The 26,737-nt window shown below is 41.4% G+C and overlaps 1 protein-coding gene across 2 annotated transcripts in view; it reads left to right on the top strand.

The window, feature by feature from the left end:
* Intu (inturned planar cell polarity protein) overlaps positions 1-26,469 on the top strand; it is a 73,342-nt gene extending 46,873 nt beyond the window's left edge. For both annotated transcript variants that reach the window (XM_059265182.1, XM_059265181.1), the window contains exons 7-16: positions 189-266; positions 4,364-4,553; positions 9,871-9,924; positions 12,764-12,826; positions 13,790-14,011; positions 14,701-15,171; positions 16,430-16,527; positions 20,242-20,431; positions 22,001-22,158; positions 25,443-26,469. In XM_059265182.1, coding sequence (XP_059121165.1) covers positions 189-266; positions 4,364-4,553; positions 9,871-9,924; positions 12,764-12,826; positions 13,790-14,011; positions 14,701-15,171; positions 16,430-16,527; positions 20,242-20,431; positions 22,001-22,158; positions 25,443-25,554 — 1,636 coding nt within the window. In that variant the 3' untranslated portion in view covers positions 25,555-26,469. The remainder of the gene's footprint in view (positions 1-188; positions 267-4,363; positions 4,554-9,870; positions 9,925-12,763; positions 12,827-13,789; positions 14,012-14,700; positions 15,172-16,429; positions 16,528-20,241; positions 20,432-22,000; positions 22,159-25,442) is intronic.
* Positions 26,470-26,737: the final 268 nt, after the last annotated feature.

The following is a 26,737-nucleotide window of genomic DNA, read 5'->3' as shown; positions in this document are numbered from 1 at the left end:
ATGTTGCAATACTGAAGTGACTTCCTGCCTTAGGGTGACCATTCACTAGTTGGGTGAGCAGTTTTTACAGCTCTGCCCACAGCTGACTAAATTGTACCAATGTGTAAAGGTAAGGACATCTTGCTTCTTTGGGGTCTGTCTCATTGGGTTATGTTGTGAATGAGTAACAGCATTTTTTTTGTTTTAAGAATTCCTCTTCCCCGGCTGAGGAACATGATAGAAGATGCTGCCCAAACCCTGAAGTTCATGTATGGTTCTTTAGACAGGTAAGTGTTTGGCTGGACTCTGTCTCAAGTGTCAAGTCATGGTTCTGTGTCTTCCTCTGTGCTTTGACAGTGGCTCTTGCTTGAAAGCAAGTTGTTTGGTTCATTCTTTTCCTTGTGACAATTTCCTCATGTTTTCTTTCTTTTTTTTTTCCCTTTCTTAATTTTTACTAAATTCAGTTATGAATTAATTTTTTGAGACAGAATCTCACTGTGTACCTCAGACTTGCCTGGGCCTTGCTATGTAGCCTGGGATGGCTAGAACTCATGATCCTACTACCTCAGCTTCCCAGGTGCTGGGACTGTAGATATGAACCTCATACCTGGCTTTTTGTGAAGCTATGATGCTATTATTACTTCCATATTATATTCCAGTATATACCATATGGAAATTCATGAAAATTGCTAATTAGTACAAGATATAGTGATTACTACAAGTTTTATATTACAATATATAAACCAGAACATACTTGTTCATTTCCTTAGAGGTAAATATAGCATTTCTATGTAGAATACAGAGAAGATTAAGATTTTAAGTAAAAGTTTGTGTTTTCTTTGCTATTTCACTATCCTAAAATGTTTCTTTATTCAAAAAAATTTAATTAAAAATGTGCATTTAGGGGCTGGAGAGATGGCCCAGAGGTTAAGAGCACTGGCTGCTCTTCCAGAGGTCCTGAGTTCAGTTCCCAGCAACCACAAGGTAGCTCACAGCCATCTGTAATGAGATCTGGTGCCCTCTTCTGGCCTGCAGGCATACATGCAGGCAGAATACTATACATATAATAAATAAATCTTTTTTTAAAAAAATGTGCATTTAGCTGGGTATAGTAGCTCACATCTGTAGTCTCGGCATTTGAGAATTTGAGGCAGGAGGATTACTGTAAGTATGAGGCAGGCCTAGGCTACATAGGAGTTTCAAGGCCACTCTGAGTTACAGATCGTGCCTCAAAAAACAAAACAAACGAAGCACATTTAGTAGAAATCAGATGCACCGTATGGAATGTTTAGGTGCCATGTGTATTCCTTCGTGTATTCTCCAGAAAACATGAATATGCATGTCCATTTCAGGCATACTTTCTGCTTGTCTTTTTCCATTTTTTTTTTTGTCTTTTTCCATTTTTTATCCTTCGCCAGGTTCATAAGTTTGTATAGTGAATTTTAGTTGTGCTAACTCTTCATTACCGACACACGTGTTCATGTGTCCTGTGACCACTGAGTTCATAGGGGTTGCTGCATGAGCATTGCCAGGCATTATTTACTAGAGCATGGGCAACTTTCCAGTGGCTCCACCACTGAAGAAACCATTAAGTGCCAATAGTCGGTCATGGGCCGCTCCCCATCCGGGATGAAATGTTCGTGAACTCAGTCTTGTACAGGTCTTGTTCAGACAGCCACAGCTGTGGTGAGTTCACAAGTACAGTGGCCCTGTTCATCCAGAAGGCATCTTTTTGTTCGTGTCTCCCTCCACACCCTCTGACTCTTGCCTTTTCTCCTTTGATGCTAAGCCCTGGGTGTGATCTAGATGTCCCACTTAGGGTCAAGCACCCAACCATCACTTATTCTTGGCACTTTGGCCAGTTGTTGGTGCTCCTTGGTTTTAAACCTTATAATGTGATACGTATTTATCATGTTATCTTACTATCTTACATTATCATATGTATTTATCACTTATAAGGTGATACGTATTTATCATATTATCTTACTATCTTACATTATCAGATGTATTTATCACTTATAACGTGATGTGTATTTCTTGATTTGAAAGGGAAAAATTGAGCTAATTATTTGAATGTACAGAATTATGAATGGGAAGCATTTTTCTCCAGTGGAATTTCCACAGGTTCTAGTGCCTCTGGGGCCTAAAGTGATACCTCTGCTCTAAACACCAGAGTATACTGGAATAGAAACTGAAAGACAGCTTATGCATTTTTCCAAGCATGGTGGTCTGTCTCTCTGGTTATCTATGGTGAAACTTTATTGTCACAGTACTCAGAGCATCATGGATGAACTTCTGTGATTATATCAATCTGGAAATCATTTTATTTGTCACATTCTCCACTGCAACCCTCCCAAACTTGATTATTCACCAGAAACTTCCAAATGAATGAGGTGCCATAAGCTGGTCATGCAGACACAGTACCTTTGCTTTTTTTTTTTTTAATGTGATTTTAATCAATGAGGAATGAGACTGTGGTATTGTGGTATTAATTGCCTTTTTAAAGTTAATGTAACAGCGGCAAACTTTGCTTTATTGTGCCCTGGTTGAGCTGTTTCCACAAACTGGGAGATTATCAAAAATTAACTTTCTGCAGTGGGTTTCATGCATGTTGACAAACTCCTAAAGTTGTTGCATGTCCACAGAGTAGATTCAGGGCAGAGAGAGCTAGTTTCTCTGAATTTCACGTTCTATTGCTAGGAAAGTATCTCTGTAGTGGCAGCAAATTTAACTGATTTCTCCTTGTTCGATTGGGCCAAAATTACGAAAGGACAAACTACGAAAACAAATGGGAATATGGCTGTTCTTTAAGAAGCAACAGTGATGTAAGCAGATACTAGTAGACATTTTGTAGCAATTTTTAATTAAGGGTTTTTTTCTATAAAAAGATTTCAAAAAGGTTTTTCAAAGGTCCAAAGACTTAGTGATCATTTTAAAATTGTGAGCTAGTTCCTATTAGTGTTATGAGCAAATTAAAGCTATATTTCTTTTCACCGTCCCCAACTAATCCATCAGCAAGTCCCATCCTGTCTAAAATGCATCTCTACTCCATCCACTCCTCCCTCTGTTTACCATTTTCCTGCCCAGCAGCTGCTCCATGGCACTACAATGGCCTGCTTCATTCTTGCTACATTAATTAATTTCTATAAAGCAGTTTGAATGATCAACATTGTTATCTGGGTGCCACCTACCTACCTATCTGATCAGATCCCAAACTACACCCAAGCCCCTGCCTTACACATTGCAAAATTTTCCCCACCCTCGACTCTTCCCTTTTTCCTCCTGCTGGGTCTTCCTCATACAGGGATATCAACTTAAATTGCCTGTCTTCAAAGTCTTTCTTAATCATTTACTCTAAAACAGCAAACTGACTGGGTATGAAGTTGTATACCTATAGTCCCAGCACTTCAGGAGGCTGAAGAGACACATGACCTCACAAGTTTAGGCCAGCCTGGGCAATGTCATAAGATCCTATCTTTAAAATAAAGCACCTGACCAGTCATAGAATCCGTCCACACTCCCATCATCTCCTTGCCTCATTCCATCAGAATGTGTGCTCCCCAGGAGTTCATTGTCTTTTGTCTTGATTTTATTGCTGCACTCCCGACAAACAGAACAGTGATTGGAACAAAGTAGGTGCCGAAATACTTCCAGGATGAGTCAGTGACTTTTACTTTGGCATGGTACGAACGAGCCATTGTGTCATCTTCTGAGCCGTTCTGAGAACTTGGCATGATTACTGCTGGATCGCTTCTGCGTGTCTAAAATCAGCTATTTAATCTCTCCAGTCCCCTCCCTCCCTCTCTGGCCCTTCCTCCAATGCTTGTGCCCTCAATTGAGGAGAAAAACAGCTTAGCTCCTTATTTTCTGTTTCCTGTGTACTCGTAGTAAGCACCGCATGAGGTTGTGGGTACTGAGTACTTAGGTGATTTGCAGGTGAGTTGGATCACATTAACCCCAGTTTTGACTTGGAAACAAAATTCAGAGAGGCCCGTTGATTGGCCTTATGACGGCTGCCTTAGTAAGATTCAAAGCCAAATCTATTGTACTGCAGAGTTGACTCTCTCTTTTATCCTCCATCCCTTGAAAGACACTAGGACTTGTAAATGGTGGGAAGGTAGAGGAAGGAAATGTGTGCTTCAGCCCCTTTCCTTGTGCACATGCCCCCTGGGTTGGCCCAGCAGTTCTTCCCGAGTCCTCTCATTAAATACAGAAAGTGTATGTCTTCGCACCCTCCTCCAGGCACAGGACAGTGGTTGTACCTACGGGGACAGGGAGGCAGAGATCTTCTGTGCGTGCGGGAATGGAGTCAGTCCTCTTGAGCTAGTGCTGAAGGTGATGGACCTCTCCACAGGTTGCACTCACTCCCAGCCCGTTTCTTCAGTGCCTTTTGCCAGGTTGAGAACACCCCTCGTTTGGATCATTTCTTCAGCTTGTTCTTTGGACGAGCTCTTCAGCCTGACAAGCTTCATCTCAGCGCCAACCCTAGTGCTCAGCAGTATGATGCAGCCAGTGCCGTGCTTTTAGACGGCCTCCCTGCAGTCCGTTGGCTCGCACTTCCACAAGAACTCAAGGTAATCTTAGGGGTCCTCAGTAAGAACCAGAACCATCTGCCTCATTCTAAGCCTTGAGCTTTTTTCATTTTCTTTTTAAAATAATTTTTTTTAATTTATTACTTGGGGCAGGCCTGCTGCTGTGGTGTGTACAGGTCAGAGGATGGGTTTAGTACACTTGGTTCCTTACCCCCACCTCTATCTAGGTTCTAGGATTGAGCTCACCGGCCCTCTTCTTCCTTTCTCTGTGTGTGTGTGTGTGTGTGTGTGTGTGTGTAGGGGGTGTATGTGTGTGTATGGATATGTGTGTGTGTGTGTGTGTAGGGGGTGTATGTGTGTGTATATGTATGTATGTATGTATGTATGTATGAGTGTGTGTGTGTGTGTGTGTGTGTGTGTGTGTGTGCTTCAGTATTATAGGTAACAAGTGAAGAAGCTGCTGAAACACAAGATCTAGTGACATAAACTTCAACCAATGACCCTTTAAAAATAGAAGTTGGTTCTCTCATTGCATTTTATATTTAAGCTTTCCAAACTCAGGATTCTTTTCAGAAATCTAAGTTGTACGTCTTCCTTGGCAGTTTGGTGACTGTTATTTTATAGCACAGGTTAGCTTTATGTTTCTGTCAGGATTAAAGGTTTCTTCTGGGACAGAGGAGCAGCTGTGGAATGTAAAAGACTAAACAGATTGTTTGGTGGTCTACATGAGCAGACAATCTTTATAAGAATACAAGACCCACTGACAGCAAAATAATAAGGTTTTGTTTTGTTTCTGGTGCTGGGGGTTGAAGCCTGGGCCTCTTGTCTCCTAAGCACGTGTTCGACTCCAGAGCCATATCTCCAGTCCTTTTCCACGAACACGCGTGTTTTATCTTGCGGGTTGTTCCGTAGCTAGCTTAGCAGCACAGGCCTTGTGATGGTTAGGTGTTTTCAGTGGGACTTCATGATTGTCCACCACTTACAACTTGACACATTTGACAAGATTACTTCAGAAAGCATCAGTGCGGCCTCCATGTAATTCCTTCACTTAGAGCATTTTCTTGGTATTCAATGAGGTGACATTGCATCCTCATGAGGAAACCAGACTGTGTTACTGGAAAAACCTACTGGAGATTCTGTTCTTTGTGAAGCCTTTCAACATAGACCTTTACTGCTGGTCATTTAATCAATATGGCAGGATGAGATGGGGAAGTGGTAATTCTCACGGTAACCACAGTTACAGCTGTGAAGGTTCCGTTACACAGTCTGTTCTTGGAGGGAGTTGGGTATCAGCTCACATGTCGAGGACACTTTGCCCTCTGGTCTTTTCTTTTGTCCTTGGTTCTGTGACGTGCCAGTCTCAGACTGCAGTGACCATTTTCTTTTCTTTTTCTAGTCCTGGAACTTAAGCCTGAGAACCCTGAAGGGCGGTCAAGCCTTCTGCCACTGAGCTGTATCCCCAGCCTCATTTTCTGAAATCACCAGTGCTTTCCTGAGAAAACAGAACTTTCCAGCACAGAAAGTAACTAGATAATGTTGCCTTTAAGATAGAAGGACCCTGGCTCCAAAGTCTGTTTCACACCCTCTGGGGGTCTGTTATCCCAGGAGAGGCACAAGTCCCCCAGGGCCCTTTGTAATCAGAGGGCACCAGTGAGAGCTGGCTTCCTGGCCAAGAGTCACCCCAGGCTCCTGTCCCTGGTTCATAATTGTTTTTTGAAGAAACGTGGTCTTCACATATATAGTCCACCCTTCTACCATCAGCTCCTCTACCTGACTGTAGAGATAATAATGATTTTAGGGGTAATGTCTATAGCTTATATTGACTTTCTGGGTTAGATGGTGGACTGGAGCTGGCTTTTTGTAATCTGGTAACAGAACAGACTCCCTTCTGAAAACAGAAAGAAAAGAGCTTCAGGAAGGCACAAAGGAAGCAGTAGAAATACCTGAAGAGACAAACAAGGTCAGCAAAACACTACTAGTAAAGCTTACTAAAGAGAGAAAAGATCAAAATTAACAAATTGAGATGAAAAGTAGAATGTTACAAATTCTCATAAATCCAGAGGACAATTAGGAAATTCTTTGGAATCCCATATTCCAAAAAGCTGGAGACTCTAGAAGAAATCATTAACTTCCTAGACATGTATGACCCACCAAAATGGCTCTAAGTCAAAGCAATACAAGTATGAGCATGGGAACTCTGTGTTCTAAGGCCTTCTTCTGTTCGTTTCTTTTGGGTCTCCATGTTTTCGTTGTAGAAGGCTCCCCCTCCTTGGTTAGTTTTCCTTCTTGGCCATTGACTATTGTAGAGTCTTTGCTCTGTGCCTGTTAGTTTTCCATCCTGCACTTTGCTGGAGGTGGCTCATCATTTTTAAGCACTTTGTGGTAGAATCATTGGGGTCTTTTTAAGTACAGAATCATGTCACTTGCAGATAGGGGTACTCAACTGATTTCTTTCCTGTGTGGAAACCTTTTATTTCTTTCTCTGGTCTTACTTCTCTAGATAATACTTCGAAAATAAGAATAGTAAAAATGGGCACCCTTGCCTCATTCCTAATTGCAAAAGAATTTTCCATTTTCCCCACTTAAGTTTGTTGTATGTAGTTGAGGTATGTCCCTTCTATTCCTAATTGCTTCAGTGTTTTTATTAGGAAAGAATGTTGAACTTTATCAAAGGCCTCTTCTGCTGGGCAGTGGTGGCGCACACCTTTAATCCCAGCACTCGGGAGGCAGAGCCAGGTGGATCTCTGTGAATTTGAGGCCAGCCTAGTCTACAGAGCGAGATCCAGGACAGGCACCAAAACTACACAGAGAAACCCTGTCTCGAAAAACCAAAAAAAAAAAAAAGAGGCCTTTTCTGTAGCTAATGAGATGATCATGTGATTTCTGTCTTTGAGTCTCTTTATGTGATGGATCTCACTTATTGGGCTGTATGTTAAACCAACCTTAAATTCCTGGAGTGAAACCACTTTGGTCATGATATGTGATCTCAGTGAGTTACTTCCGCACATAAGTAAGTACCAGGGTGTGCTTGTGGAGGTCAGAAGACAACTTGTGGGAGTAGGTTCTTTTCCTCCTCCATTGGGTTCTAGGGATTGGGAACTCAGGTTCCTAAGCTTGGCACCAAGTACCTTTACCTGCTGAGCCATATTGCCAGACCTTCTTAGTACTTTGTTGATGTTTTGTGTATGTGTTAAGCTGCATCAAGCTAGCATGAGCTGGGGTTTGACATCTCCCTCCTCCTGCGTAGGAGGTTGCATGGTCCTCCTCTGCAGTGAGGAAGGCTATTTATTGCTGACTGTTCACCCCCAGGTCTGTGGCATCCCATGGGGTCGTGCTGCAGTTAACTAGTTTCTCCATAGGGCAGGCTTTGTTAAGGAGCCCAGTGCTCTAGAGTATGGCTCAGCGGTTGGTTCCCTTTCCTTCCTAGTGTCAGAAGGGCATTTACTGTGGCAACCTGGTTTGGCTGCTGGTGGGAAAACTCACAAAAGCTTGGAGGACCCAACAGCCTGGGTTTCCATGGAGTTTTCAACTGTGGGAATTACCCACATGGAGCCTCTGGCAACTTGCCAACTGTAGTGCAGGTTTTCCTATGTTGGGGGTTTCAGCTCGTGAGTCTGTTATGCAGTTGTGAGTGCCTGACTGCGTCTCCATGTCTGTCATTCTGTCTGTCTGTCTGTCTTGAGGCTAGCAGTTTGCTGTGTTCTTGCCCTTCTTCAGACACGGAAGAGTTGACTTTTTGTTCTGTTCAGCTTTTGGCTTGTTTGGACTAAGTACAGACTTTCTATATGTGTAACCAGAAATCAGAATCCCCAAAGTTTTTATGTTACCAATAAGCTCAAAGAATTTTTTCTTCTTTTCTTTGAGATTTTTCACTGTCTTAGAATAGTCGCTTTTATTGACAACATATCTTCTAATGAAAATAGTAAGGAATTTGCCGGGCGGTGGTGGCGCACGCCTTTAATCCCAGCACTCGGGAGGCAGAGCCAGGCGGATCTCTGTGAGTTCGAGGCCAGCCTGGGCTACCAAGTGAGTCCCAGGAAAGGCGCAAAGCTACACAGAGAAACCCTGTCTCGAAAAACCAAAAAAAAAAAAAAAAAAAAAAAGTAAGGAATTTAATCCCATAAAAACCCGGGTTTAAAACATAGTCGTGAGGCAACTTGCAGTTGGCAAACGTTCAGTGGAAGTATTTGGTTTTAATTTGGAAATAACTTAATTTGTTCCGAGTTTAGTATATGATGAGGTTTCCCTCTGGTTTTCTTTCCAGGTGTGTGAGAGTTTTTTCAACCCTGCTTTCTTCGGGCATACTGGCCTTGTTAGAGCAACAATGTTCTACCTCTTTTCTACAGGAAGTTAGTTATGTTAGTGTAACATCAGCCCCGAGACCAAACAGAGCAAAATTCAGGGAACAGTCTGAGATCAAAAATTACAAGTGTTCGTTCCCTTTGTCTGACAGTTTTTCACCAGGTAAAAGTTCTCACCAAATGGGAGAATACAAAGTATTTGCTAGGTGCAGGAAAATGCGGGTCACAAATGAGTAATAAGTCACACTGTGAAAAGTGTTGAAAGGCATGACTAATGTCTCAGGAGCTTTTGTTGTCTCAGTACAACACAGTGTGAGACACAGCCCTGCAGAGAATACCTTAGCCTTTAAGGAAAAAAAGAGAAAAAAGCAGGGGGAGCCCTTATTTACACATAGTGTGTATGCTACATAGTTAAGTAACTATTTTTTATATGTATACACATTTATGCATTACAGGTTAATTTTAACTCTTTTTAAATTATGAATGCTTCAAGGAAAAGTTCCAGCAATTTCCATGGAAACAAAGCCAAATCCTATGTAAAAGATTTTTGTCTAATAACTCTGTGGGGAAGTTAAACTGTGCCAGATCCCAGGGGAACTCTGGCCTTCATGTTTTCATCTGAATGATAATTGGCAACGCATTATTCAAAACATTGTTTCCAGGAGAGAGACAAGAAAGAATGTTGGTATTTTTCAAGAATCCAGCTGATCAAAAATAATAGGAAGTGGGAAAAACAACCTGAAGTAGGTTGACCACATTAATAATGATTCTCATTTTGCTTAGTCTAACAAGTTAAAAAAAACTAACTTAAAACAAGAAAGCAGTTTTTTTAATCTCATAAATTGTTTTGTGTTGATCAGAAGGGTTTTTTTTTAACCATTTTCCAGCAACTTTTAATAAAAAGTCCATGTGTTAAACTAAATAAGTCAGTGTTTTATATTTGCAAAGCTTAAAAACAGCATGTTCCATTTTGAGACATTCCTTGAGTAGTGTGACAGAGAAGGACACTTGTCCAGTCCTTTGGGCAGTTCTGAGTGCTTCTCATTGTGTTCACGTAGGTGGAGTTGGACACAGCGCTGAGTGACCTAGAGGCCGCAGACTTCGAAGAACTGGTAAGAGGAGGAGGGTATCCGCTGAGGTGCAGCGCTGAACTCTCAGTTTGTAGTCAGTTAGTCTGGGTGTCTGGCAAGAGGCCTGGGAGCATTCGGCCTCGGTTTTGACACTGGCAAATGTCTACTTGCCCCAGGACTTTCTATTCATCTGAAAATACTGGCTGCACCATGTGCGTTATGAGGCTTAGACATTGATTAGCTAACTAACACTAGGACTTCGTGAGGACAGAGATGGAGACAGTGTGATGATCTGAGAACACTGTAAGTCCAAACTAAATTTGGAACTTTTCGGTGGGACTTTCAACTTTTTAAAAATTTCTGTTTCTTTGGTCTCCCCAATGAAAAGACCAACAGGTAAACAATAAATATTATTATTAACACTCAAGCCACTGTGTATAAACAGCTCCTCAGAGACATGGAAGGTTCCAGAACTTTCAAAACTGATGCAAGTAATGCATCTTGGGGCTGACGATGTCATCAGAAGATGACTCAGCATACTGAAATGCATCCAGAGTGTTGAAGTCTGTAAGTTCATATAATGCTTTGAAAGAAGGGGAACCAAGTCATTTTGTGCAAACTGGTGGTAAGTGGGAAGAAGCAGACATTTATACTTCCTCTCTGAAGCACACACATATCAAGGCGACCGAGCACGCCGAGATAAAGAAGGCAACGGGCAATACACGGTCGGGAACTGCCTTGGCTTCTTTACCTTTTGTTGTGATAACATACTCTGTTGACGTCCATCTTCCATTTATACAGTCCAGGATCCCAGCATAAGAAGTGGTCCTCCCCACTGTTAAGATGGGTCGCCCCAGGTCAATTAAGATACCCAAGATAATCCCCCAACATGCCTAGAGGCTCACGTCCCACGTGATTCTGCAATTGCAGGTCGACACAGAACACGTTTTGTGGTGTGGAAGCACACAAAACACCCGTGAAATACCTGAGTGAGGGATTATATCATCTAACACCACTAAGTAAACTAAGTGACTGCATTTGTAGAAGGGAAGTTACAATCAGTTAAATCTAGACTGGAAACATAGGCTATTTCTCCAACAAATAAATCACAGAAAGATGGAGACAGAGACAAGAGGAGAAAGACCTCGAAAGAGGCTTTGAAGAGACAGCTGTGTGAACCAAGTTCACTGTACCGTCTTCCTTGGCTTCTCATTCAAACAGGTTTTTTCAAAATATCAGTGAGGTGGGGCATGGTGGCACACTCCTTTAATCCCAGCACTAAAGAGGCAGAGGCAGAGGCAGTTGAATCTCAAGTTAAGGCCAACCTGGGTTACATAGTAAGGCCCTTTCTCTAAGTACATAAATATCTAAGTGAGTAGACATTTGTGAGACAATTAAGGAAATATAGTGCTGACGGCTGTGTATTAGATGAGAAGAAATCTTTCAACATTGGCATTACGGCTTTATATTTTCTTAAGATCTCTCTTAAGAAAAACGTAGCTGAGGCTACTGTTTTCTGCCTTCCAGCTTCTGCCTTAGCCTCCTAAGCTCTGGCCACACAGGCATGTGCCACCATGCCCAGTTCTGTTTGGTCCTCTTATTTCTGAGTAGTGGTGCATCATATGATATAACACAGTTTCAAAGATACTTGGGTTATTTCTGATTTTTCTTTTCCTCTACGTTCAGGATAAAATTAACAGATGCATGTTACAGGAAGAGGCAAAGACAAATGGTTCTCTTCATCCTTTCCCAGTGGCACCCCAAGAGTAACTGCTCTAAGAGCTGGAATGGATCTTTCTAGACTTTTCTGTACCCTTACATTCCTACACGAAACCCCACATGTATGGATATATATATATATTGCATATAGTTGTGGGAGAGTGCACACCGTTCAGCAAAAATCAGATGTAGGGGTGTTTTGTTCTAGAACTTGCCATTTCTGCTGAGCAATGCAGTAACTTTTATGCCTGTATTATTCTAATGCCTGTGCTGTTCTTTGACACATCAAACGTAGCTGATCTTTCCTCCATTGCTGAATGTGGCATTATCTCTAATTTGTATTCCAAATAATTCACTATTGACTTATACAAAAATGTCTCGATTCACTCAGTTATCTTTTTTTTTTTTTTTTTTTTTTTTTGCTTTTTGAGACAGGGTTTCTCTGTGTAGCTTTGCGCCTTTTCCTGGAACTCACTTGGTAGCCCAGGCTGGCCTCGAACTCACAGAGATCCGCCTGGCTCTGCCTCCCGAGTGCTGGGATTAAAGGTCACTCAGTTATCTTATAGATCCCCAGAGGTGGGATTACTTGAATAATGTGTGTGTTCTGATTTTTAAATATCATTCACTTGCCTACAAATAAGTTGTGCTAAATTGTGCTTTCAAAAGTAGTGCATGGTAATATTGGATATTGTGGCTTAAATAGGAGCTTTCTTGTCATAACACTCATTTTCAGAGTCCCTCATGGAAGAGCAAATGCTGTGTTCTATGGTTGTAGGACCACAAGTAAAGCTATTAGACAAGTAAACACATTGGTCTTTCACCCCAGTCCTCTAGCATTTTCATGTCAAAGGTACCATAGCAAGTTGTTTCTAGGGCGATGGTGGTGCATGCCTTTAATCCCAGCACTCAGAGTCAGAAGTAGGTGAATCTCTATGAGTTTGAGGCCAGCCTGGTCGGTCTACAAAGTGAGTTCCAGGACAGCTAGGGCTATACAGAGAAACCCTATCTCGAAACACATACACACACACAAAGTTATTTCTAACAAATATAATAATATAATCTCTACTTCAATTATTGTAGCTTAGCTAGAATATTTTTATCTTTTGCATAAACTTAAATAAATAAGTACCACATTATAAATCAACTGTGAATTTCTCCCCAGTCCGAAGATTACTATGACATGAGACGGCTGTACACAATTTTGGGGTCTTCTCTGTTTTACAAGGTAAGTTGAAGCTTGAAATATTTATCAATACCCAACTGTTATATACATAGACCGAAAGTAAATTTTCTCAAACTTTTACACACATGAAAGAAATGTTACCACTTGGCTTCTGTGTGTAGGCACAAGACTATGGACTGGAAATAACACCTCAGAGATTTGTAAATACCATAAATATTTATGTTTTACCGTATACTAAGGCATTTCCAAATGTGTAGAAGTGAAAAAGTACTTAAAAGAATAAAGCATATAAAAGAGAAGAGCAATATGTTCTTTTTTTCAGAATTTTTAAAAATGGCATGCATTTAGTGTGTGTGTGCATGAGCCGCAGAGCATATGTGCAGGTCAAAGGACAACCTGAAGGAGTTGTTCTCTCCTTCGACCATATGGAGCTCCCAAGATCGAACTCAGGCCATCAGGCTGGTGGCCAGTGCCTTTACCCTTGAGCTCTCTCCAGCAGTATATTCTTAATTTCCCTTTGCAGTGATGGTCTTGCTCTTTTAACCTCTTCTTCAGAAGTGACATCATATAGTGCATCTTGTGGCATTGAGTAACTACTTCCACATAAAGCATTAAGAATTGCGTCAGTTTAAGTATTTAACTTAAAAATATCTTTAAAAACAGTAAATAACATACTTAACATAGATTCATTGCCACAGGAGGTACACAGAAAAGAGCAAATCTGTGCTGACCTTGGCCCCTGCTTCCTTTCTAGTCCTGGTTTTACCAAGCTTTCACAGGGATCCCACTTGAGGTGATCTTCTTTGTCCAAAGCCTTGTCTGAAGTCGTCAAACTTGATCTGCAGTTCGCCTCAGAAAAAGTATGGATTTTACCAGATCTTAGCTTACTCCCTCTGGAACTGCATTATTTGAAGTCTACTCTTGCAGTGTTTATAAAACTCTTAGAAATGCAGATCATTGATTTATGTTACTAGCTGGCTTTGGCTCTTGGTGGTTAAATCCCAGGGTTATTTGGTGTGCAGCCATCTACCGAAGGATGATGTTGTTGAGATTGCCGCGTACTGCCGCCACTACTGCCTGCTGCCTTTAGCAGCAAAGCAAAGGATTGGCCAGCTGATAATATGGAGAGAAGTCTTCCCACGGCACCACCTCCAGCCTCCTGCAGATGCAGACTCCGAGGTCTTCCAGGAACCCGAAGGGAGATATTTTTTACTAATTGTCGGATTGGTGAGTGATGAATGTCTTTCTTGAATTTTATTTTATACTTTTAAAATCTACTTGCTTAAATAAACAAACAAACATGCTCATTTACAAGCATGGATATGTTAATTACTTGTATTCAAGAAAATAGTATGTGCCCCTCTATTTCCTTTCTTTTATATCTATTTAATACTCATGAAGAAATATTAGTAAAATCCACTGTACAATTTTAGCAGGGTCTGTGGATGTTTTGTTCCCCTTTCTGTAGTGGTTTTTTTCCTTTGGCTTGTTCTGGAAAACATGGAACAATATGTATTTGAGCCCTGCATAGTGATGATCCCTAAAATCCCAGCACTTGGAAGGCTATGAGGCAAGAGGATTCCAAGTTTGAGTTTGAAGGCAGCCTGGCCTATACATAAATTCTGTTTGAAATGATGGTGGTGATAATTGAGGCTATTTGAAAGTTTTCTTTGGAAATTCTGTGGACTAAGAGAATTGATTGATGGTCAATTGATGCTTTATCAAAATAAAGCAGTGTGAAAGTGTTTCCACTTGAGGTCAAGAAGCTTTGATGATGGTGAAAACAGAGGAGAGAGAGATTTTCGGTACTCATTGAATTTTTGCAAATGCTCATATGCCTTTAGGACAAACTTGTACATATGGACTATATTAAGTATTTTCATGGCAGCTGAACCTGTACCAACCTTCCCTTGCAGCGACATTATATGCTGTGTGTGCTGTTAGAAACCGGAGGCTGTACATCTAAAGCTACTGGGAATCCTGGTCCAGATTGTATCTATGTAGATCAGGCCAGAACAACTCTTCATCAGCTGGAAGGAGTAGACTCCCGCATCGAGGAGCAGCTGGCCTCATCTCTGGGGCCCTGCCTGTCCTGTGCTGACTGGTTCCTTGCTGCACCGCGTGAAAAGGCAGATAGTTTGACCACTTCACCCATCCTCAGTAGACTGCAGGGGTCCACCAAGACAGCGACCTCTCCAACATGCAGAAGAACCTTTTTCAGTGACTATTCCTTCAAGGCACGGAAACCCAGTCCCTCCCGGAGCAGTGGAGGATGTGAGCCTGGTGAAGGTGGAGAAAGTGTTGGTCCTAGCCCACACACTACCCCAGATGCAGTACGGAAGCAAAGAGAATCTGATGGTTCAGAGGACAGCATGGGCTTGCTTAAGGTGTGTGTTCATCCAGGTGTCTGCATTGTGATCCATAACTGCTGGGAATTTTGGGTTTTTTTTTCAGTTGGGAGAATGTTCCTTATTAGAAATGGTGGGTGTTGTAGTCATTGCTGGAAAACCAAAGACTTAGAACTGAAAAGAGAAAGAAATACCAAGTGTCATCACATGAGCCCTTGGCATCTAGGATGTTCATGCCACAATGCTTCCAGGTAGAGAAGCTTCAACCCCTGGCCTGCATGCATTGGTCTTTCTCCTGTGTTGACAGGGATGACAGAACATCCCAGCTGTGGGGCGGTTTCAGTGTCGCTCGAAGTAGCCAGTAAAATAGTTAACAGGCACAAATGATCAGAATGAAGAAGAGACGCCTATTTGTAATAGCTAAGGTTTTAAATCTACATTTAGGAGTGTCACAAACATTAAAACTGTGATTGGGTTGGGGATTTAGCTCAGTGGTAAAGCGCTTGCAAGGCCCTAGTTTTGGTCCTCAGCTCCGTAAAAAAACAAAAACAAAACAAAACAAAAAACTGTGACTGAAGCACAGAGGTTGTTCATACTTGAGGGTATGACTTTTATCTGCCTTTTCCATACGTACTATAAAATACCCAAACAGCTGTTAGCATCATCATCACCCTTGGGAGCTTTGCACTTACTCCTGTGATGCTGGGGTCTCCCCAGACAGTTTGGAAACTTGCTATCAAGTGGATGAAGGTGATGCCAGACACGACAGAAGGAAGCTTGAATCTGAAAATGGGCTCCGTGTTTCTGAGTGGTGTGTTGTGCACAAGCACAGATATTCTCTCGCTTATACACAAACAGTGGGATGCATTGGAGCCATGAATAGAATGTATTAGGAAGTGCTTGCACCCTAGCTATAACCTATTATCTCAGTTGGTAAAATTAGTAGGTAACAGAGACCAAGAGGATTTGGGTAAATTATGTATACTCAAGCTCTAGTCAGCTATCATGAGTCAGGCACATATCTGTGACCTTGGTGTCCAGACTGCAGGAAGAGAGACACATACACGTGCATATACATTTGATAATGGAACTGGTAGGGAGTTTTCACCATGACCTCCTGACTTGACCTTGGAATACTCCTTAATAAAGAATAAGCCAAGAGATGCAGATTGGCATAAAAAGTATTTAATGGAAGCATGCATCACAAAAATAGCGCTCTTAGAAGGTTTTGAATTTCTGAGTCATTTCTGTTCTTTGATCCTATTCTTAGATACAAACTGACCTACTTATCTTCCAGCTCGCTAGAAAGAAATCGACACTTCCAAATCCATTTCATTTGGGAAATTCGAAAAAAGAGCTTTCAGAAAAAGAAGTGGAAGTCTATAACACAATGAAGTAAGAGCCTTCTAGCTTGCCTTTTCACTTGAACTCATTGTCGTGGAGGGGCTTTACAGTGAGAAAGGGCAGAGACCATTCAACAAGCGTAATTGTGATATAACTCACAGATATGAGGTAATATCTATGGTGTTTCTGTAATGTTTCATTTACACATTTGGGGAAATGAACATATTTGTATTCTAAAGAAAACACCAAAAGTGGTATTTCAAAACGTGAAAGTTGCTCTGTACCCCTCTCCCACAGACAATGTACTTTTTGGATGTCTATTTTCTAAATTTGAGTTTAAAGACTAATTTTAGACTCTAGTAGATGCCTGGTTATGCCCAGCCCAGTGCCTGTAAGTGATAGCTGCTACTGGCAGACAGCTCAGAACGCTCAGTTCTAGAGAACAAAGGGTTGGCCATTCGCCTAAATTCAAGACGGCTGTGAAAGGCCATCCACGCTTCCGGTTCCAGGTGGTGGGTGGTACCTTTAGCAACTGCGGCACAGTTCAGCTTCTCTGTAGAGTGCTTCTGTCACTCGACCCTCTGCTGCAGTTCCATAGAAGACGTCCCACTAACTTCTTCTTGAGTCTCGCTCTCAGACTCTGGCTCCTAGAAACTGGTCTTGAACAAATAGATAACACTCAAACTTATGTTGAGTAAGAAATTCTGAAGTAAAAAGACCTGAATGAAGAAGGAGTGTATAATTACCTTATGAAGTGTTATACAGTCACCGCGTGTGTATGTGTGTGTGTGTGTGTGTGTGTATGTGTGTGCGCACGTGTGTGTGTGTGTGTGTGTGTATGTGTGTGTGTGTGAGTGTGTGTGTACTGGTACGTGGAAGCTAGAGGATAACCTTGATTGTCATTCCTCAGGAGCTCCCTAGCTTGTCTTTTGAGACACGGTCTCTCACTGGCCTGGAGTTAAGCATGCTAGGCCGGCTTGCTAATGAGCCCTGGGTCTCCACGGTCTCTGCCTTCCCACAGCTGAAGCTGCAAATGTGCACCACCATGCCCAGGTTTTTTTCATGGGTTCTGGGGTTCGAACTCTGGTCTTCATGCTTGCAAGCAAGCACTTTACTGGCCGAGCCAACTGTAGCCTCACAAGCACCTCTTTTATATTGATTATGTGGCTAGCTACCTGATCTGCCTGAATCTTCTTGCCTGATATTTATGTTGATGTCATATGTGGGACCACCTGATAAAATCAATTGCACTTAAGCAATAAGACATGTAGAAGTAGAAGTCACATACGTGTGTGCATAACCACCACCGTCTAAGTGACAAGTATTTTCTAAGTGCAAGTGTGTAAATAGCAGTTGCCAGGAAATACTTTTTTTTCTAAAGTTAGGGCAAAAGGAAGAAAACTTATCTTATTAAAATAGTGCTCTGAAAATCTAATGTGTTAACATTTAATACCTCTATACATGTTTAATTTTTTTTTTGGTTTTGTTTTTTTGTTTTTTCGAGACAGGGTTTCTTTGTGTAGCTTTGGAGCCTATCCTGGACTCACTCTGTAGACCAGGGTGGCCTCGAACTCACAGAGATGCCTCCCGAGTGCTGAGATTAAAGGCGTGTGCCACCACCGCCTGGCTACATGCTTAATTTTTAATAGTTCAAAATTGTTAAACAAATAAATTTGAATACAACCTTCTTTAGTAAGCTGAAACCCCTTTAAAAACCGTAGTCTCCCATTTAGCAAATAAGTTCAAAATTTGAGGTAATTTCATTACTGCCATACCATATTTTTTAAATGCATACATTGTTTTGATATTGTATCTAGTAAAAGGAAACTTTCAAGTTTAATAGCTTACGTAAATCCACATGTATAAATCACAGAGTTTCTTATTTAAAAGATGCCAGAGATGGATAACTTATTCATTACCGATGTGGAAGCTTCATTTTAAAAGCATGTTATTAGATAAATGCACTCTGTTGCTCTAACTTGTATGCACACACCATTGTAAATATATGATTTTTAATCTTCTACACCAAGCGTTTTGTTCAATGGCAAAGTCATATCTACTCTGTATTTCTACAATCCCCGCCTACCTCTGCCTCCATAATACCATTTTGCATGAAGGTCCCTGTTTTCCTCCCTGGCTTTATTGCTTTGGCCTCCCATCTCCTGAAACTCAGCACTGGAGAAGAAAAGACTGGATACAGAGAAAGCAGGCTGCAAAGTCACCAGGCCCTACTTGGCTGTGCAGCTGAGTCAGGTTCACCCCAGTCCATCCCAGGACACTACTTCCCCATGGTTAAGAGGAACAGAATAACTTTTATTGTCATGCATGATCCTTATGAAAACTGAAATTAAGGTACTTTCAAGCACACACTGTCACGTAGAAGACATTCATGGTAGCTGTTATTCTTTCTTGCTTTTTGTTACTCTTTTAATTCTTCTTCCTTTGGGGAAACATAAACATTCTTTATAGGTTCTGCTGACCTATCTGATATTACATATGGAAGGAAGATATTGGAAAGAAAAGAAAAGCTGAAAACAGTGAATATTGTTGGAACATGGTCCAAGAATAGAGTCATGTGAGAATTCTGTGTGCTTGTGAGAAAAATGCCAAGAAACCAAGACAAGAGTCTTGTGACCTCAGTTTCTTCAAAACATGGAATTGTTCTTGAAACATGCTTTCATGCATGTTTAGGTGTAGCAGCTAGGAGTGAGTTTACATCATTTTATTCATTACAGCTGGCTATTGTAATTTATTTACATGCCTCTATAGAAAAACATGTTTCTGCCACATGTAGCTTGCTCGATACATGCGGCATGTCTACCATGTGCACCTTACCCTTGTGATTGTATACTTTACTCATGTGACCCCTCTTAACCCTTAGAGTATAAATTGTCTGATGCTCTGAATAAAGTTGGCTATTACATGAGACTGTAGTCGGCCTCATTTAGACCCACTCTCCCAGGTCCCAGCACCTCTAGAGCGGTAAACAGAGTGTCAGAAGAAGGTTGAGAGTGTGGAATACTATCAGCTGTTGGCACCGTGATAAGGATGTTAACCCAGAGTGTGAGAAGAAGGTTGTAGTAGTGTAGAATACTATCAACTGTTGGCACCGTGATAAGGATGATAATCCAGAGTGTGAGAAGAAGGTTGTAGTAGTGTGGAATACTATCAACTGTTGGCACTGTGATAAGGATGCTAATCCAGAGTGTGAGAAGAAGGTTGTAGTAGTGTGGAATACTATCAACTGTTGGCATCGTGATAAGGATGTTAATCTACCTTTGTGACTGCTAATCATTTTATATTTATTCAGGCTCATCAGTATTGTTGCCATGCAAGGAAGTTTAGTGATGCTGATTTCAACATGTTTAGTTTGGTAGGAGATAATATTGTATGTGCCCTACTCTAAACTGATACCATTTTTATGGCTTGTTGAAATTTAGGCCAAACATGAGCTCAGTTATTCTTACGAACCATGGAAAAAGAGGGCTGAGCCAATTGGTTGTTTAGTGAAGAGACAATTTAAGTTACTTGCCAATGAATTTGTGTTTATCCTTCCATGGCTGGTACTGTTAGTCTCCATTAGGGAATTAAGAATAGCCGAGCATGTGCTTTAGTCAAGGACAGGGAGTTAACCGCTTGGCTCAGCTTTCTGTCCATAATTGTACTGCTAATAGTATTTCACATAGTCTTGTGAGGATGCTGCCAAATTCAAAATGAAATAATTCTTCTAACTGTGCTTAAATTTCCTTCTCTCTCTTTTTCAAGGTTGACCTCTGGTCCTGATAATACACTCTTCCACTATGTTGCCTTGGAAACAGTGCAGGGCATCTTCATCACCCCCACCCATGAAGAGGTGGCTCAGCTAGGCGGTTCCGTCCACACTCAGCTAATTAAGAATTTCCATCAGTGTTGTCTCTCTATCCGTGCACTTTTCCAACAGACACTGAAGGAAGAGGTAAGTATTTAAGTATAGTTTCCCGCCAATACCCACTGTCTGTTTTCTTTAATCAACATGACCAGCAGTGTTTCATTTAACTCAGTTATACTGAGCTCCGTGGTCTGGAATCTTACCTGTGGAAATGGTGGACCTGGCTTTTCCACAGCAAAGTGCAGAATGGTAGTTTATGATATCAGCTAGCCATTCATATCTGATATTTGTCTTTTAACCATTTGTTAATCGATGGCTAGTGCTTCAATCCAGGATGAGATTTCATTTAATGTGGCACGCCGTTCTTAAATAGTAATTTTATATATAATTAAAAGATCAATTGGATTCTTGTGGTGACAGGAAAATTGGTATTGATCTCTTGTTATGGAAAAATATTCAGAGCTTTATGGCTAGGACTGCAGCTTTGTTGGCATAATGCTTATCTAACATCCAGGAAGCCCTGGGTTCCATGTCCTACTCTGAATAAACCTGTACAGTGGGTGCACATCTGTAATCCCAACATCCCAGAGGCGGAAGCAGGAGGATGAGAAATTCAAAAGCAATCTCCAGCCTCGTAGAAAGTTTGAGGCTAGCCTGGGCTACATAAAACCCTGTCTCAGAAAACGGAAGAAGGACTGAAAAGGTGGGTCAGCAGTTAGGACACTTAACGCTCTGGTAGAGGTCCTGGGGTTTGGTTCCCAGCACCACAGTAGGCAGCTCACAGCCTCCTGTAACTCCAGCTCCAAGGGATCTGATGCCCTCCGGACTCCATAAGCACCTGCACACATGTGATGCCTAAACTAACTTTATTAAGGCACCTACTCTGCATCAGACACTATTCTAGATGCTAGGAAAGAAAACAAACTAAATCCTCCCCCCCAAGCCCGTCTCCCAGTGAAGGAGCTAAATGAACTGACAAATACCAGTATCAAATCCAGTAGAGTAAATGTCAAGAGGAATTCAGTCATAGGCTGAGTGGTACAAGCTCCCCTGATCTTGACAAGCAAGTTTTTAATGAAGAGGGAAAGGTTGTGTGGCTGTCTGAAGAGCGCAGCTTCTGACAGAGGGACACAGCCACTGTGGGTACTCACTGGCATGGACACACATGTGGACACACACAAATCTTTAAAAAATAGACCAAATGTGATGACGCATGTCTGTAATCCAACCACTCCGGAACAAGAGACAGTAAGAGAGCCACAGGTTTGAGACCAGCTCCAGGTCAACCAGGGCTATGGTGTGAGAACCTGTCTTAGAGACAGGGGGTGAAGAGGTAAGGGGAAGGGGAGGGGATAATATTTGCTCTCTGCTTGGGGGAAAGCTTGTAATCTACCTTAGGAGATAATGTTTAAATCAAGAATTGAAGAAGAACAGGAATTTTCTGCAGGTTAACAGGAAAAATAGCATTGTAGACACTTAGAACCAGAGTCAGCCGTCATTAGCATCTTCAGATATTTATGTGAAACCATTTTATCTTTCTTCTGGGTTCTGTGTATGCTGAGCAAGCATTCTATCCCTGAGCTACATTCCCAGGTCCAAACATTTTAAACTAACACTGCGTACTAGTCAGTACTCATAACTACTGTTCATTTTCAGAAAAAGAAAGCACTACGTGGTGCAGAGGGTTCGGAGTCTGCAGATTCAGTGGCTTCTCTGACCCCTGTGATAGAGCATGGCGTCCTGTTTGAATGTTCACCTGAAAACTGGACTGATCAGAAAAAAGCACCACCGATTATGGCTTACTGGGTGGTGGGGTAAGTGTGAGGGAAGTGTGTGCACATCAAATGAAAGATGAGAAATGTGAGGCAAAGTAGCAGAGGTAACTGATATCTTTAATCATTGGCCTGGGATTGTAATCAAGCTAACGTCTTTTAATGTATTTTCGAGTTTGATTTTTTTGTTTTGGGAGGTTTTTACCCTCTAAATACCTCCCTTGTGTCCTTCCGTTGGAGATAAGAGAGGATAATGGGGGAGGGGTTTGATAAAAGGATGGATGGATGGATGGATGATCAGGAGCAAGGCTTCTCGGAGACCTTCCCAAATCACTAAGAGGACATTGACCCCACATTTCTTTCCCTTTCCCCCACATCTTTCTTTTCTTTTGTCTCTCCTTTCTTCCCCTCTTCCTTCTTATTCTTTACTTTTTCACACACTCCTTCAAGACCCACCTGTCTGGGTTACTCTGTCTGTCCACTGTGGGCCAGCTTCATTGGCACTGGGCAGCTGTTCCTGCCTTTTCTTCTGTGTGGGAGTTTCCCCCTTTACATCCATCAACACTGACAGGTTGTGCTCTACGGAGGACCCACGCAGAGCTTCCTTGCCCTGCGAAGTGGCACCAGTCATTTTCAGTGCCACCTCCTTCTGTTTTTGTGTGTGTGTGTGTGTGTGTGTGTGTGTGTGTGTGTGTGTGTGTTTGCTTATTGCCATTCCCCTCACCAGAGTGCCAGCCTCATGAAATCGGGGTTCTTCCATGTCTCCCCCACTGTTGATGTCTGTTGTAGCACCTGGCACTCAATAGCAACTTGATAAAATATAAAGGTGTATTAGATGGAGTGAGGCAAGCAGTGTGGATGGATGAGTGAGTAGCATAGAGAACACAGAGGCAAAAATACAGTCATCACCTCCCAGCTTCACATCTTGTAGAAGAAATATGAAATACGTACACTCACTCTGTATTTATAGATACAATACTAACATATATCTACATATTTATGTGTATATGTAGATGCATGCACCGACAATAGACTTGACCAAACACAGGAATTCTGAAGAGAAAAAAATCCAAGCAAAGATTAAAAAGCAAGGCACATTGAAAGTTCATTTGATCCTGTTTAAAAAATGAATTGTCTTTGGAATGAGCCTTCTAGGTTAAGGAAATGGGGTGGATGAACAACGGTCCACACAAAGGCAGTCATCAGGCATGACAGCGAGATGTGTTGACGGGATGTACGTGAATGACCCACACAAAATTAAACTGAGTGACTGCGCTAGAAATCTTCAGTTAAACCTGTTGCTGAGAGCCTCTGGTTCCTAGCTAAGGAACTGAATTTTTAAGGGAAGGGCTGAACAACAGAAAGTTCTTGAGGCTGGGGTAAAGAGTATAGAGGAAAAGACACAGTTTGGTAGGACTATAGTTGTTGGACACCTACCAGGTAGTTCTAGGCTATGTGATAGGCACTTTACAAATGATACAGATCAATAGCCTAGCCACTGGTCCATGGAATTGAGAACCACCAAATCAATTGTGGAATCCTGAGCTTCCTGCACCTGTGCCTAGACCCACTGAGTCAGAGTCTGGGAGTAGGACTCTGGTTTTAAGCTCTCTTGTGATGTAATTAACTAGGTTTGAGAATATCATCCTGAATGTGATTGTATAATGCCATCAGAGCTGTGTTACTATAATTTATCTGGACATAGCCTACAGGTGCTGCTAGGTAGGTGCACACCCAGGTGCACATTCAGAACAAGGGAGAGAAGAACCAGATAGTCCCATTAGGGAACAGAGTACTTAAGAGAGCTTTAAAGGATGTCAGACAGAACCATCCCCAAATAAACTGTTCAGTTTATGTACATTGTACTGAAGAGAAATAGATTTAACTTCTTTTCTTTTTGAGACTGAATCTCAACAAGGATGGCCGCAAACCCATGATCCTGCTGCCTCAGCCTCCAGAGTTCTTACAATTACAAGTGTGTCCCACCATACCTGGCTCTGTATGAAAAATTTCGTTCTTTAGAAAAACCAAACAAAATTTTAATGTTAGGTGGAATATAGGCAGATTTTTCTGTCCTGCTTGCCAGCTCCCAAATAACTACACAAAGAGTTTTTAGTAATTATGAAAGCTTGGCTGATGGTTTAGGCTTATTACTAATTAGCTCTTACAACTTAAATTAACCCATATTTTTACTAATCTGTGTTCTATCACATGGCTTTTACCTCTATCCCATTTTTGTGTCTGACTCATTCTGCATCTATCTGGGTTCTTCCTGCATCTCCTCTCTTCTTCTTCCCAGCATCCTCTCTGCCCCCAAAATCCTGCCTAGCTATTGGCCGTTCAGGTTTTTATTAAACCAGGCCTAGTGACAAATCTTCTCAGTTTGAAAAAGGTTATTCCACAACAGTGGGGAGGTAATTCAGTGGGTAAAGTACTTGTCATGCAAGTGTGAAGATCCAAGTTCAAATCCCCAGAGCCTGTGTAAAACCAGACACAGCAGAGCACATCAGTAGTTCCAGTGCTGCTCTGGAGAGATAGGAGGCAGACAGGAGAAGCTCAGAAAGCTCGAGGTTTGCAGCAGTAGACAACAGAGTTCTCAAATAAGGTGAAAGACTAGAGCCAATGCCTAAGGCTTTCTGTTCACCTGTGCATGCACACACCTTGGTGTGCATGGACACTCAAGCACACATACAAACACAGTGCTAATCCAATTCTGTCTGCAAATGAGTTGCCATTTTTTTGTTTTGTTTTGTTTTGTTTTGTTTTTTTCGAGACAGGGTTTCTCTGTGTAGCTTTGCGCCTTTCCTGGGACTCACTTGGTAGCCCAGGCTGGCCTCGAACTCACAGAGATCCGCCTGGCTCTGCCTCCCGAGTGCTGGGATTAAAGGCGTGCGCCACCACCGCCCGGCGAGTTGCCATTTTTATGTTTTAATAATAATAGCAGTTTAAATGTAAGTGAAAATAAAATACTTCATGTCTACTGTGCTTAAAATGATATAGGAAGTATTGCCTAGATGATAATAATAAGCAGGTTTAATATTCAAAACTGAGGGGTTTGGTGATGTGCATTGATTAAAGAGGAGTTTTTACACTCTAGGGCAATAACACTAAAAATTAGGACATACATTATTTAGAAAACGAGCTGTGTTCTATTTTCTGTAGACTTGGATTCATGCGTTTTTGGTGGTGATGGTGGTGGTAGGTATTTTGTTTGTTTTTTGTTTTTTCAGGTTATTATTGGTTTCCCCCAAAACAGAAAGAAAACAAAGGGAAAAGGTTTTTATCACCTTTAATTTCTGAAATGACCACGTTTTTTCTTTTTGCAGGAGGCTCTTCCTTCACCCAAAACCTCAGGAACTGTATGTCTGTTTTCATGACTCAGTCACAGAAATCGCCATTGAAATGGCATTTAAATTGTTCTTCGGATTAACATTGTAGCTGTTTATAGGATGTACAAATGAACGAACCATGGGACAGTGTCAGAATGGCCGAAATCAACATAGAGAGATCAGGCTCAGCTTAGTCCCTTTACAGTATTGAACTTATCTTGTTAAATATTGAGATGCAGTGCTGTTAGGCTGGTACATCCAGTCATGTAGTATTATATGAGACATCTGAGCAGATACTTGATCAAAATACGGAGACAAGATTGCTAATTTATTGCCATTTTGGTATACCATGCTAATTTATTGAATAGTTTTAAATAATGTAAACTCTTTAATAAAAATTAATAGATGTTTATTTGGGGATCATATTCAACTCATTGTTTGTCTTTCTTCGAACTCATGCTGACTTATTCCTGGTGAAGGAATCATAAAATTGAAGAGATGACAGGTTGTATAATCAGTCAGTTCTGTACTGCGAGGGACCCTCACCTGTCAGGCCTCAGAGCATCTGTGTACTAAAAACATTATTATTGCATTGGGATTTTTGAACATCACAGTTAAGAAAAATGCATTGTTTTTGTTTTGCATATTAGTCAGTATCTAAATTTGCAATATCTGTGTTCTGGTTTCTTAGCAAATCAAAAGCCTTTGCATTAGTTTTAAGTATTTTAGTAGATACCTCACTGAAGAGGAAGATGGGAAGGATGAAAGTCAAAGTTAATTTATATTTATTTGACTCTCTTTACTCTTTGTGATAAACTTTATTTTGGATTGGGATACATATTTTTAATCATCCATAAGTTTCCATTGCTTTTTTTCTTCTCGTTGAAGGACATTCTGGTACACATACATTTTTATATCACCTCTACCAAGTCATATTAAAAACACTGGAAGAGGGCTGGAGAGATGGCTCAGAGGTAATGAGCAAATACCTCACTGGAAGAGACCTGAGTTCAGCTCTCAGCACGCACGCGCGCGCGCGCGCGCGCACACACACACACACACACACACACACACACACAAAATTAGAAAATAAAAGCCTTTTTAAAACACTGAAAAAAAAAAAACAGGTTAACACTGTCCTAGGGTAACTTCTTTTATAAAATACTAATTTTTGTCTTACAAATAAGCGTCAGTCTGTACTGGATTTTCCCAAAGGGAGAGGGAAGGAGCACTTTAACTGACAGCAGTTTACTTGAGCTTCACTAGTACAGAAGACTGACTAGACACAGGTT

This window comes from Peromyscus eremicus, chromosome 6, assembly GCF_949786415.1.
Source record: "Peromyscus eremicus chromosome 6, PerEre_H2_v1, whole genome shotgun sequence".
Taxonomy (NCBI): Eukaryota; Metazoa; Chordata; class Mammalia; order Rodentia; family Cricetidae; genus Peromyscus; species Peromyscus eremicus.
Note: the sequence above shows the minus strand (reverse complement) of the source record. Positions and strands in the feature narration are given on the sequence as shown.